Source organism: Natator depressus, chromosome 7, assembly GCF_965152275.1.
Source record: "Natator depressus isolate rNatDep1 chromosome 7, rNatDep2.hap1, whole genome shotgun sequence".
Lineage (NCBI taxonomy): Eukaryota > Metazoa > Chordata > Testudines > Cheloniidae > Natator > Natator depressus.
In genome coordinates, this window is record NC_134240.1 from 32,469,383 (window position 1) to 32,481,655 (window position 12,273).

The window sequence follows — 12,273 nt, forward strand, 5'->3', positions numbered from 1 at the left end:
GGCGAGACTCTTACCGTCGCAGCCCCTCTCGACTTGCCCGATCCGGTGCAGGGCGTCAGCGATGAGGTCGGGCAGGCGGCCGTTGAGGTCCACGGAGGCCAGGCAGCCTTGGAAGCCATCCCGCGAGGCCACCAGCTTAGGCAGGTTGTTGAACATGTTCTTGCTCAGCCCCCCGATGTACAGCTCTCCTGGGGAGGGCACGAGACACGTCAGTGGGCAAAGCGTTCTTTAGCCTCCCCCACACCTTCCCTTCCACCGAACAGACCCAGCCAAGGGAGGACCTAAAGCCCCCCCATCAGTCCACGTGCCCCAGCTGTCCCCACAACCCATGCCCTGGGGATGGGGGAGCAAAGGAATCCAGGCCCCATGAACAGGGACCGTGGGGCTGGTGGAGGGGGGTTGAAGTGATTCGTTCCTGAAGGCCAACCTCTCTGCTCCCCACCCCCACCCCACCCTGGGGCACCGTGGGAAGCTCTTACTCTGCTGAGCCAGTGATTTATGGGGTGTCAGACATAGCCCTGGGGGGCGGGGGGGGAGGAAGGCCCCTCTGCCCCCCCACCCCCTTCCCATAAATCAGCCCTTCCACCACACTCTGGCATGGGGGGGCAACAGGATTCACTTCTCTTTCCCCCTCCCCCTGGCGATCCCCCAATAAACCCCAGCCCCCGTGAACATTCAATACCCCGGCACCCAACAGTACCTGCCAGGAACACCAGCACCTCAATCAACTCCCCATCTCCCCCCAGTGCTGCCCCCACCCCCAATCCCCCCAGCACCCCAATCAACTCCCCTTCCCCTGTCACCCCAGCACTGCCCCCACCCCATGAGTAGGGCCCTACCAAATTCACGGCATCCCAATCAACTCCCCTTCTCCCACCTCCATCAGCCCAGCGCTGCTCCCACCCCATGAGCCCCCAGCACCCCAATCAACTCCCCTTCTCCCCCCATCAGCCCAGCACTGCTCCCACCCCATGAACCCCCCAGTGCCCCAATCAACTCCCATCAGCCCAGGCCTGCCCTCCCCCAATGCACCCGAGCACCACAATGGGGTACTGCTGAGTGTTTTTTGGGATGGGGGCAGTGCTGGAGGTCCTCTGGGGTGCAGGCTGTGACAAAGCGGGAATTTTGGGTACTGTTCTTGGGAGTCATAGGCCATGAGCTGTACCAATGCAGCTGCACTGCTGTAAGAGCACTCAGGTAGCTGCTCTGTGTTGGAAGGAGAGAGCTCTCCCATCGACATAATAAAGCCACCTCAATGAGTGGTGGTATCTTCTCCTGCAGACATGACGCTGTGCTCACTGCCACTTATGCTGGCGAAATGTTCGTCGCTCAGGGAGCTGTTTTTTTCATACCCCTCAGCGACATAAGTGGCAGTGCAGACATGACCTTGTGTGTGCCTCGGTTTCCCCTATATGCTGAATTGTTACTCAATGGGGGGGAAAGACTAAGGGCAGGTCTACACTTAAAACACTGCACTGGTGAAGACGCACAGCTGTCACACTTAAGAGAAGATGCTCCTACGCCAAGGAGAGAACTTCTCCTGGGGGCGTAGTTACTCCACCTCTGCGAGAGCCAGTAGCTCTGTGGAGGGGAGTAGCCCTCCTGTGGACACAGCGGCACTTGGGTCGATAGAACTATGTTTTGCAGGGGGTGTGGATTATTCACACCCTGAGTGACGTAGTAATACCAAAGTGATTTTGTAGTGTAGCCCAGGGCTTAGGTTGGCTTAGCTACGGTGCTCAGGGGTTGTGGATTTTTCACACCCCTGAGCGATATACGTAAACCAACCTAATTTTCTAGTGAAGACAAGTCCAAAGAGACACAGGGGCGAGAGTCACCTCCCTGTCTGGGTGGAATGAACAGAGCCCTCCAGGAACCAGCTGTAATCGACCCAGAACAGCAAGGGGCCAGAGAGACCAGGCCAGCCCCAGTGACTCAGGAACCCACACTCCCAGCAGGGAAGCTGAGCCCAGACCCCAGTTGGAGAAGAAAGGAGTGGGAGAGGAAGCTGGGGGTGAAGCGCTGGCTGCTGGAGAAAGCTGGCAGCTCCCACCTGGGAACGAGGGAGGTGGGCAGACAGACATAGGGTCAGTCTCAGCAGGCGGGAGGCCACGTGGCCTGCCCTGGAGGAAGAGTGAGAGCCCTGGGGTCTGGCACAACGAAGGGATTCCTCCACAAAGCTGGGAGCACAGCCCGAAGCCTGTGGATCCATGACAACCCCCCAGCACCGGCCTGCTCCCGGCCGATTGAGTGATCCATGCACACAGGGGCAAGGGATGGACCAGAACCTCTGGGTCCTTTCGCTTGCAGGAATATTGACCCCAGTGCTTGGCTCAGTCTAAGTAAGGGACTCCCCTGCACCGGCCAGTGTTGAGATACAGCCACCTCTGGGGTGGGGTGCGGGGCTTTTCATAACCCCACAGCAGTTTAGGACAGGAAGTGAGGAGAATTCCAAACTGAATGGACACAGCTGGGGATATTCAGCAAAACAATCCAATCTGAGATACAGACAGTGCTGGCTGCATGGGGAGATTGCCCCACACCACCATCCCACCACCACACCCCCACTGGCCCCTGCTGCCCAGCCCCCTCCCCCACTCTGCCCCCCTGCTTCCTTGCAACACAGCCCCCCCATACTGATCCCTCACTGCAATCTGCAACAGTCCCCCCACACCAACACCCCAGCGCAGCGCAGCGCAGCACCCCCTACCGACCCCCACACCCTGCAGCACATCCCCTCTTAGCTCCACACAGGGGCCAGCACTGCCTGTGAGGGGAGTGTGCCCCCAGTGTCCTCTTGGCACAGTGCTGGCTGGCACAGCTCACCCTTGAGGTCCAGGTTGCGGGCACCGTTGGAGTGCTGGGTGACAGTGCGGGAGTCGATCTTGAGCGTGTGGATGTTACTGGTGTCACGTGACACGATTACGTTGTGCCATTGATTGTCGTTAACCGGCTTGTCCGAGTTCCCCTTCATCAGCGACGGCCCATTGCCCAGGTCGAAGACATAGTGGATGTACCTGTATGGAGGGGGCAGTGGAGCGTGAGGTGGTGCCGCGAGTGGGTGGGCAAATGGTCTGGTTGGCAGGGCAGCGCGAGGAGCGTGTGCCCAGAGGGCAGGGCAATGGACAGGAAACCTAGGCCCCTGCATGAGGCTCAACGCCCTGTGGGCAGCACTTGCGGCAGAGCTGGGGTCAGTGAGGGCAGGGCAGGGCAGGGCTCCCCATGAGGGGCAGTGAGAGAGGCAGGAGGCAGGGCAGTGGGCGGAGCAGAGAGCGGGGGTGGAGAAAAGACCCTAGTGGGCTGGGGAGGGCAGAAGAGCCAGGGGGGTGGAGTATTGTGCCTGAGGATGCAGCAGTGGGCCCAGAGACCATACCTCATGGATCAGAGGTTGGGCACTAGGCCTGCTCCTTGGGGCTGGGCCCATTGCCCAGCGGGCAGGGCGAGGAGCCCGGGGCCAGGGGGAAACAGGGGGCAGGGGCTGCGTCTCACCCCTTGACCAGCTCCACCACGATGAAGTCGTTGCCATTGCCGCTGTTGAAGAGGATGAGGCCATCAGTGGCGGTGGTTTTGAACTGGAAGAAGAGGTGCATGGATGCATAGGCCTGCAGCGTGGCCAGCGCCAGGTAGCTGGCGCGGCTCTTGAAGGTGACGGGGTCGGCAATGATGCTGCGCAGGCCGAAGCGGGCATTGAGCTCGCAGTAGCTGATGTCGCCATTCTTGCACAGGTCCATGTAGGGCAGCCCATTGAACACCAGGCTGCTCAGGTGCCCGATGAAGTTCGAGGGCACCACGGAGATGAAGCGGCGCTCCGTCATGATGCCGGTCTCGATGTTGTGGAACTCCAGGCGGGTGTGCGCGCCGGCCATCTGCCCTGCTTGGAGCGGGAGCAGGGCAGGGCACTGTTACACACCAGGGTGGGACAGGGGGCAGTCACCAGACCTGTGCTCTCACCCCACCCCACTGGTGCCCCTCCATCCCAACTGGCAGCCCCGTTATCCCAGCCCTGGTCTCCCCCTACCTCAGCTCTGCCGGTGCCCCTCAGCCCCCTGCTATCCCAGTCTGGGGTCCTCACGTACCTTCCACAGTGACGTTATCCACCGAGAGCTGCAAGCTCTTCCCGCGACGCACAACCCGCACTGTGTGCCACTCATTGTCGTTGAGTTTGTGGCCAGCAAAGAGGGTCTCGGGGCCTTTACCTGAATTGGGGACAGGGGCAGGACAGGGGGTTAGTGCTCCAGTAGGGTCGGGGGAATGGGCACAAGACCTAGACAGCCCCCAGGTGCCAGCCCCTCCCCTGCCTGGCTGGACACATCCTGAACACACACAACCCCCAGTACTCACCCAGCTGGCAGCACCCACCCAGCTCCCCCCACCAACCTCCCCATAATAACTTAGATAGCATCTCCCCCTCCCCAGATACACACTGAACACACGCATACACCGCCCCCCGCCCCCACCAGACTGCCCCAGCTGACAAAAGGCTGGGACTATACAGACCCCCAATATACCCCCACCCCCCTACAGCCCATACACTCCCTGATGGCAGAGAGCGTGTACAGGGGGATGGGTGAGGGATGGGGTAGTTCATCACTCCCTCCATTCCTCACCACACCGCACTCCTGCTCTGCAGTTGCTATGCTGGGATGGTGCCCGTGCTCTGGTGAGGCTGTGACAGCTGCTGGGGGGAAGCTCTGGCTCAGGGCTAGGAAAATACAGCTCCCCAGGAAATTCAGGCCCAAACCTTACAGCCTGCAACTGCATGCACAGCCCTGAGCACACCCACACCCCACTACAATCCCCTGCTGGGTGTAACCATACACACTCACAGCCCTGAGCACACCCACTCCCCACTACAATCCCCTGCTCGGTGTAACCATACACACACAGCCCTGAGCACAACTACACCCCACTTCACACCCCAACAGGTGTAACTGCACACAGCCCTGAGCATACCTACAACCCAATACAATCCCCTGCCGGGTGTACCATATACACAGAGAGCCCTGAGCACACGCACAGCCCACTATACCCCCCTGCTGGGTATAACCACACTTACACCCCACTGCACACATACCCGACTGGGTATAACTGCATACACACAGCCCTGAGCACACCTACACCCCACTGTACACTACTGCTAGATGCAATTGCACACACGGCCTATAAACGCAGAGCACACCTACACTGCTTTATTCAGCTCTCCACCTTGCTAGTCTCTCTCTCTCACACACACACACACACACACAGACCAAAGACATAACAACGAGGATTGCTACTGGAGAATGTGTGTGTGTGTGTCACCACCTGCTGGTGAGCAAGAGAACAAGTGAAGAAATGACAGATCATCTTGAAATCCATCCCTGCAGCTCCAGGGAAGCCCCCAGGTCAGAAATGTGGAGCTGGGGACCCCTCAAACCACAGGCTAGGAAAAAAGTAATACCCATAGCTAATCCTAACCCACTATCCCTCCCCCCCATTAGCACCTCAACTTCTCATTCACCCCCAGCTGGTAGGGGTGACCCAAGAGACCCCCCCTCTCCTGAATCACCCCCTCCCAACCCAGGGTTCCTTAAAGCAGGGTGGAGGCAGAGCTGAGAGCTTGTAAGTGGCTAATGAATCATTACCATAGGCAACTAATTCATTGCATGGGAGGGTTAATGCCAGGTCACTTTGCATGGGAGGATGTGGCTATTTAATAGATTTTACCATGCCTATAAATAATTGCATGGGAGTCTAACAGACCCAGGTGGATGTGGTGACAGGAGGGACTCATTTGTATTGTAGTAGGGCCTACATTATTTGCTTTCTAACTACCCCAGGTCTGTGTGGGAATGGTTCATTAATTATTATTAATTGTATGGCGGCTAATAAACCCAGCTATCTAGGGAGGACCTTAATTAGTATTCATAATAATTGCATGTGGTAGTGGGTAATTAATCAATGGGCATATTAGTTGCATGGGGTGTCAATCCCAGGTATACGGAGAAGGAAAGGGCTAATTATTTGTATTGCAGTAGGACCAATATTAATTGCAAGGCACCAACAACCCCAGGTCTCTGGGAGAATGGTTCATTAGTATTTTGCATACATTAATTGCATGAGGGCTAATAATCCCCAGGTACATAGGGGAGGGGCTAATTAATTATGGTATTTCTACTTGGGCCTAATGCAGGGATGGGCAACTTAAGGTAGCAGAGGCCCCAACAGCCCCTCTGGCGGGCCGGCATGGTCCAGGAAGAAGTGACCCCTGCTGCTGCGAGAACATGTGCCAGAGCAGTCCTGCAGTGACATCCCCATGCTGCATGGCATCACCTTACACACGCCTGCCTGCCATTGCTCAGCTCCACGATCTGTGGGAAGGCAGATGAGCTTGTGCCACTGCCCAGGGACACGTCTTCCTATTAGAAAACACTGGCCACCAGGCCTTCCCAGAGCGAGCCGACTGTAACCAGGGGCAGCTGCCTCTGGCCCTTCCTCCAGCAGGTGTCAGGGAGCAGTCTCCTGCTTGGCAGGCCGGATACAGCCCTATGGCCACCAGTAGTGCAGCCCTGGCCTACGTTATTAATTGCAGGGACTCTAACTCCTCTTGATCTATAGGGAGAGGAGGGGCTAAATAATCAGCAGCTATGAGTATTAATAATTGTATGGTTCTAGCAATCCAAGTTCTCTAAGAAAGTGGTTCATTAATTATTATTTTGCATGTTTATTAATTGCACAGGGGTTGATATCCCCAGCTGGATAGAGAGATGGGCTAATTATTATGTATTTGTATTGCAGAAGGACCTATGTTAATTGCATGGAGGCTAATCAGCCCAGGTTTACAGCAAGTATGGCTAATCTGTTATTGTTTATAGTCTGAAGTGTGGTAGTACCCAGATTATTCATTTCTGAGGGGGCAGGTGGATGACAATGGGAAATATTCCTCTCCACACACTCCCGCAGTGCTGGGCACGGTGCAGCAGCAGCCACTGGGTTAGCGGGCTGATGCCATCCCAACTGCCATTAGCCCAGGCAAATGAGGCTTGCACAGGTGGGTTCTGCCACCTGGTGGGGAAACCTGGACACTGCAGCTCCTCATCCAGCAAGGGAGGCACCCTTTTGCTGGTTGGAATAAAGGACTCTGGGGATCAGGGAGTGATGGTGGGGAGCGGGTGTTCAAGGGATCCTGACCTCGCACAGGTTCCCAAAGCAAAAGAGCCACCTCCTCACCAGAGCTGGGGGAGGGGAGGGTTGTATTTTCCCCACTCCAGCACAGAGATCTCTCCTTCCCTGCCCTGGGGGCTACAAGACACCTGGGGATGGGGATCCCCCCAGGCCCCACATCTGGGGATGGGGGTTGGAGAGGCAGTAATTAGGGTTGAGGGGACCCAGTGAGGAAATACACTCCTTCACCCCACCCCTAATCACTGCCCCTCTGATCCCCAGCCCCTTTCTACATATTGCAGTCCTCGCCTCCATGTCCCCCCATCCCCAGAGCCACGCCATCCCCACCTCATTGCCCATCCCTCTTACCCGCTTTCCACATATCATCCCTACCCTCCCTTCTCATACTCACTCCCAACCCTCACCCACACACCTTTCTGCACTAAGTCTCTGCCCATGGTGTAGGGACCTCCAACATCCTCCCCCACCCCTGGCTCTCCTCCCAATTCCCATCTCATATATGGCTTCTAGGGCTCATTTGGAGCTGGAACCCACCCACCAAACATCTGGAACTCTTTGTCAGGGTGAAGCCTGGCTGGGTTTCCCAGACCCGGGGAGGGGAGCAATACAGCAGTTTAGATCAGGGACTGTATGGGAGACATGGAAATCTGTGTTGGGGCTGGGAGCCCGGACTCCTGGGTTCTCTCCCCAGCTCTGTCTCTGTGATCTTGGGGATTGGTCACTTCTTCCCCTCCTTATGTCTCAGCTTCCCCTTCCATGACCTGGTAGTAAATTCTTCACCTGCCTGGCACCAGGGTGAGTTGTGATTAGGTGTTAGCCTCCCACCACATTAGGAACCCACATGCACAAGAGCTGGGGCTTATCCCCACTATGGGGCCCCACCCCTTTCTAGCCAATGAAATGCCATTGGCCCATCTACGCACCTGAGTCCAAGGGGTGGAGCTCCTCGCTGTCAGGAGATGCATCACACCTGGGGGCTGCATGTCACTGCTTGCACGAGTGCAGCCCTGAACACACGTGAGTGTAACAATGGCTGCTCCCCAGACAGCGCACACATGTGTAACTGTGTGCCCCCCGCCAGTGCACACATGCGTGTAACCATGTGCCCCCCAGCCAATGCATACACGCATGTAACCATGTGCCCCCCAGCCAGTGCATACACGCGTGTAACTGTGTGCCCCTCAGTCAATGCACATGTATATGAAATGGCGTACATCCCTGGCTGGAACATTCATGGAATGGTGTGACACACACACAGCTGGCACACATGTATGTGTACTGGGTACCTCCCAAGACAGTCTTTATGTGGTATAATGTTCCCCTAGCTGGCATGCATACATGCATTTGGATCTGTTCTCTGGCCAGTGTGCATATCAGTGTCCCCCTGCTGGAAGGAGTAAGATCTACTCTCCTCAGTGTGTGTGTGTGTTGCCATCTACATGAGTGAATGAGACCTGCTGCATGGGGGTGTGGTGGTTTGGTGCAGTTGTCCTTCTGTGAATCTCTTTGTTTATGTGTGATAAGTGTGAAAGTTTGTGTATTTGTGTGTGTAGCTGATTGTGTGTGTCTAGGGCAGACTGTGGTATGGCTGTGTGGTGTTGTGGCTGGGTGAGTCTATGTAACCATGTGTTGCTTGTGCATGTGGTGTGTGTTGTGGGCACAGAAAGAAGGACCAAGGTGCTCTGCTGCCCTGCACCTATCATCCCAAAGCAAGGTGCCAGTCACTTACCACCAGGGCTTTGCCACTCATCTGTGGGGACACAGGTGTGTGTGTTTAATTTGCCCTTACCCCCAGATCTGCTGAGCAGCTCCGTGCTGGGCAGGGCGAGAACCATGAACTAGAGACTCCCCCTCAGTTGCTTTCAGTAGGGGGGCTTATGACACCCCATAGTGTGTTTCCAAATCCAACCTGCAGGGGCAGTGGTGCACATAGGCTGCAGGGAGGAGGGCAGTGTGTCAACAGTGCCCGAGGGGCCAAGCCATGGGGTGGGGGGAAATAGCAGGTCCTGTGTTGGGGTGTTCCAGGCCCACCTGGGGATGGGGTGCAGGGCAATTCCTAGCCAACCCTCCCACCCTATATGAGGCTCTGTAAGCATCAAGCATGCATTAGGAGTATAAAGCTCAGACATGCACCTACAGGGCAGGTGCAGTCAGTCTGAGGCAAGGGGAAACTGAGGCAAGGAGCAGTGAAGTGACTCATTTTAAGGTGACACGCTAAAATGGGCAGCACTGGGGATAAAACCTAGGAGTCCTGACTCCCAGTCCGCTGCTCTAGCCACCAGACCTCATGTCTCTCCCTGAACAAGGGTAGAACTCAGAAGTTCTGACTCAGCCCTTCTGCACTAACCCCTATACTCGCTCCCTTCTCAGAGCTGAAAACAGTACCCAGTTCTACCTCCCAGCCCACACACACTAACTGCTAGACACCATTGCCCTCCCAGAGCCAGGAATAGTATCCAGGAGTCCCAGCTCCTCCACCTCTTCTGTGCAGCGTCATAGCAAATCAGCTACAGACATACGCCTGTCACCTTTCCATTAGGATTGACCCCCAAAATTCACCCGGTTCATTTAATGAGCAGAAGAGAGAGAACAAGAAATAAAAACCCCAAAGGTAAAGAAGTGACTTACTGGGGTTACAGCCTATCCTGACACAGTCTGAGACGGGGGCCAGGGTGATGGGGGGGTAGGGGAAGAGAGAAGAGAACGCAACAGTTTTACATCCTTCAAAGTTACTTCTGCAAACAACCATCCAATTCACAGCCCACCATCCGGGGACAGACGTGGGTCAAGGCGGCCATTTGGAGCCCAGGGGAACGGAAGCCTCTCACACTGAGGAAGAGAACCCCAAATTTGGTAGGAACTCGTCCCTTAAAGGTATCCCACCTACAGCCCCAAACTACCTTCCTGGCCACCAGTGGGGCTGCATCATTTCTTGTTGCATATGATAACTGGACTGTGTCTGTACAGCACCTGGTGCAACCAAGATGGGGGCTCACAGGCACTTCCGCAATGCAAGTCATAAACAGTCATTCTAATAATGATGCAGCAGGGCTCCATTGTGCCACGTGCTGGACAGACATCGAACAAAAAACCAGTCTCTACTCCCAAAGAGCTTCCAATCTCCAGCCTTGGCTACACAAACAAGTTGTCTTGCTTTAGCTTCCCCAGTCTAAAGCGGAACAGTGTTGCCTAATGTGGATGTGGCTGTACCAGTAGATAGCTCAGTGGTTTGAGCATTGGCCTGCTAAAGCCAGGGTTGTGAGTTCAATCCTTGAGGGGGCCATTTAGGGATCTGGGCCAAAAATTGGGGATTGGCCCTGCTTTGAGCAGGGGGTTGGACTAGATGACCTCCTGAAGTCCCTTCCAACCCTGATATCTATGATTCTATGAAATGTGCATAGCTATTCCTGTAGAGGCACGGAACAAGCTTTTCTGATATGAGTTTGTCCGCATGGGGAAATTCCCCGGCAGAGCTTGGCAAGCGGAGTAATTATCCCAGAATAAAATCACTTTTATTCCAGAACAGAGTGTCCATACGGGGAGTTAATAATTAACAATAACCATTCTGCTGTAGCTATGCCAGGAAATTTCCCCATGTGGACAGGTCCTAAGGCACCTTTATCCTGGTATAACTGCGTCCCCACTTGCGGAGATTGTAGGCCTGAATTAGTTTGTTAAAGGGAATTGGCCTGAGCTGGTTTATAAAGGAAACTGGCCTAAACCAGTTTAGGAAGCAGATTGACGCTGTTTGGGGGAGGGGAGGACGGGCAATGAGGAGTCTGATGAGGAAGCTGACCAGAAACAGGGTCACAGAAAGGTCCCAGTTTACTGGGTTTCTAACTGGGTTTGTCAAACTGGATTTGGATGAAGCTTTACAGTCCCAGCTCAAGGTAGGATGTTGGCCCAGCTAGGCTTGGGAAACTGAGCCAGGACCTGGACTGGGACCTAATTCCTCAGATCAGTCTGAATCCCATCTACAAGGACTGACATGTTTAAACCAGTTTAGTAGGAACTGGTTCGGACAGTGGCTTAGCCCAGAACCACTTTAGAAAGTGGACTAACTTGGAACCAGTTTAGGAAGTGGATTGGCCACATCTGTGACAGGTATGGGCTAAGCTGAGATTTCTCTTTTTTGCGGGAGAGGAAAGGTTTATAACCTTTAACGGGTTCACAGTCAATTCCCGCCACCTCATGGGGCTCATTCTCCTCCCCCGACTTTGTTGGGATAATCCCCACCCCTCTGACAAATGGCCACCTTGCAAACACCAGCCGTGCAGCAGGCAATGTGGGGGATGCACCCCCCCTTCTTCCTCCCTGACCCTGGCACCCCAAACAGTGCCACAAGGAAGATAAAAACAAGGGGGGTTAACCCCTGCTGAGCAGCCCCATGCTCAGATGCATGGGGGGCACCTCCTCTCCCCTTCACTCCCCCAACCAGGGTCCCCCTGCACCTAGCATGGATTAGGGGGCCAAGCTTGGGTTGCCCCCGCTTGCTACCACCTCCATCTTCCTTGGGCAGCCCTGGAACCGTGCAGAGATCAGGGAACATTAGACCCAGCACCAATGCATTCGGGGCGGGGAAGGGGGGGGCAGCACTGAAAAATACGGGGTGGTGAAGGGAATGAGAGTGCTGGGGGGTCTATGGAGCGTGGCTGGAATTTGGGGGGCTACTTAGCAAATCCAGCTCAGGGTGGGCTCTTACCCCGCTTTCTGGGGTTCCCCAGTGCCCCACTCTGGCCCCAGGAGACTGTTCCTTATGGTGGCAGGCACATTATGGTATCCTCCACATTATCTGGGAGACCCGATTTCATAGCTCCTCTGGAACTGGGGGAACAAATTAAAGGAGCATGGGGAGGACCATGGGGATTCTAGCGTGTTGATTGCACCCCATGAATAGGTGATGTGGTGGCAGGGCCCAGAGATTCTGGGGTGTCAATCATGACCCCATGGATGCGGGGGTCATATACAGATTCTGGGGTGCCAACAATGCCCGCAAATCTGGGGGAGGGGCATTATGTGAAGCTGGGGGTGCTGTACAACACAGGGGCATCTCTTGGGTCCATACGGATGGCATCAGTGTCCCACTATAGAGGTGTCCCACACCCCAAG

General features: G+C 55.4%; 1 protein-coding gene across 29 annotated transcripts in view; it reads right to left on the reverse strand.

The window, feature by feature from the left end:
* Positions 1–12,273, reverse strand: part of NRXN2 (neurexin 2) — a 253,023-nt gene that overhangs the window by 127,729 nt on the left and 113,021 nt on the right. For 16 of the 29 annotated variants that reach the window (XM_074957997.1, XM_074957988.1, XM_074957993.1 and 13 more), the window contains 5 exons: positions 9,793–9,819; positions 4,077–4,196; positions 3,490–3,874; positions 2,827–3,017; positions 15–188 (listed from right to left, as the gene is read on the reverse strand). In XM_074957997.1, the coding sequence (XP_074814098.1) occupies positions 15–188; positions 2,827–3,017; positions 3,490–3,874; positions 4,077–4,196; positions 9,793–9,819 (897 nt within the window). The remainder of the gene's footprint in view (positions 1–14; positions 189–2,826; positions 3,018–3,489; positions 3,875–4,076; positions 4,197–9,792; positions 9,820–12,273) is intronic. The other 13 variants (XM_074958007.1, XM_074957987.1, XM_074958012.1 and 10 more) reach the window with 3 other exon arrangements.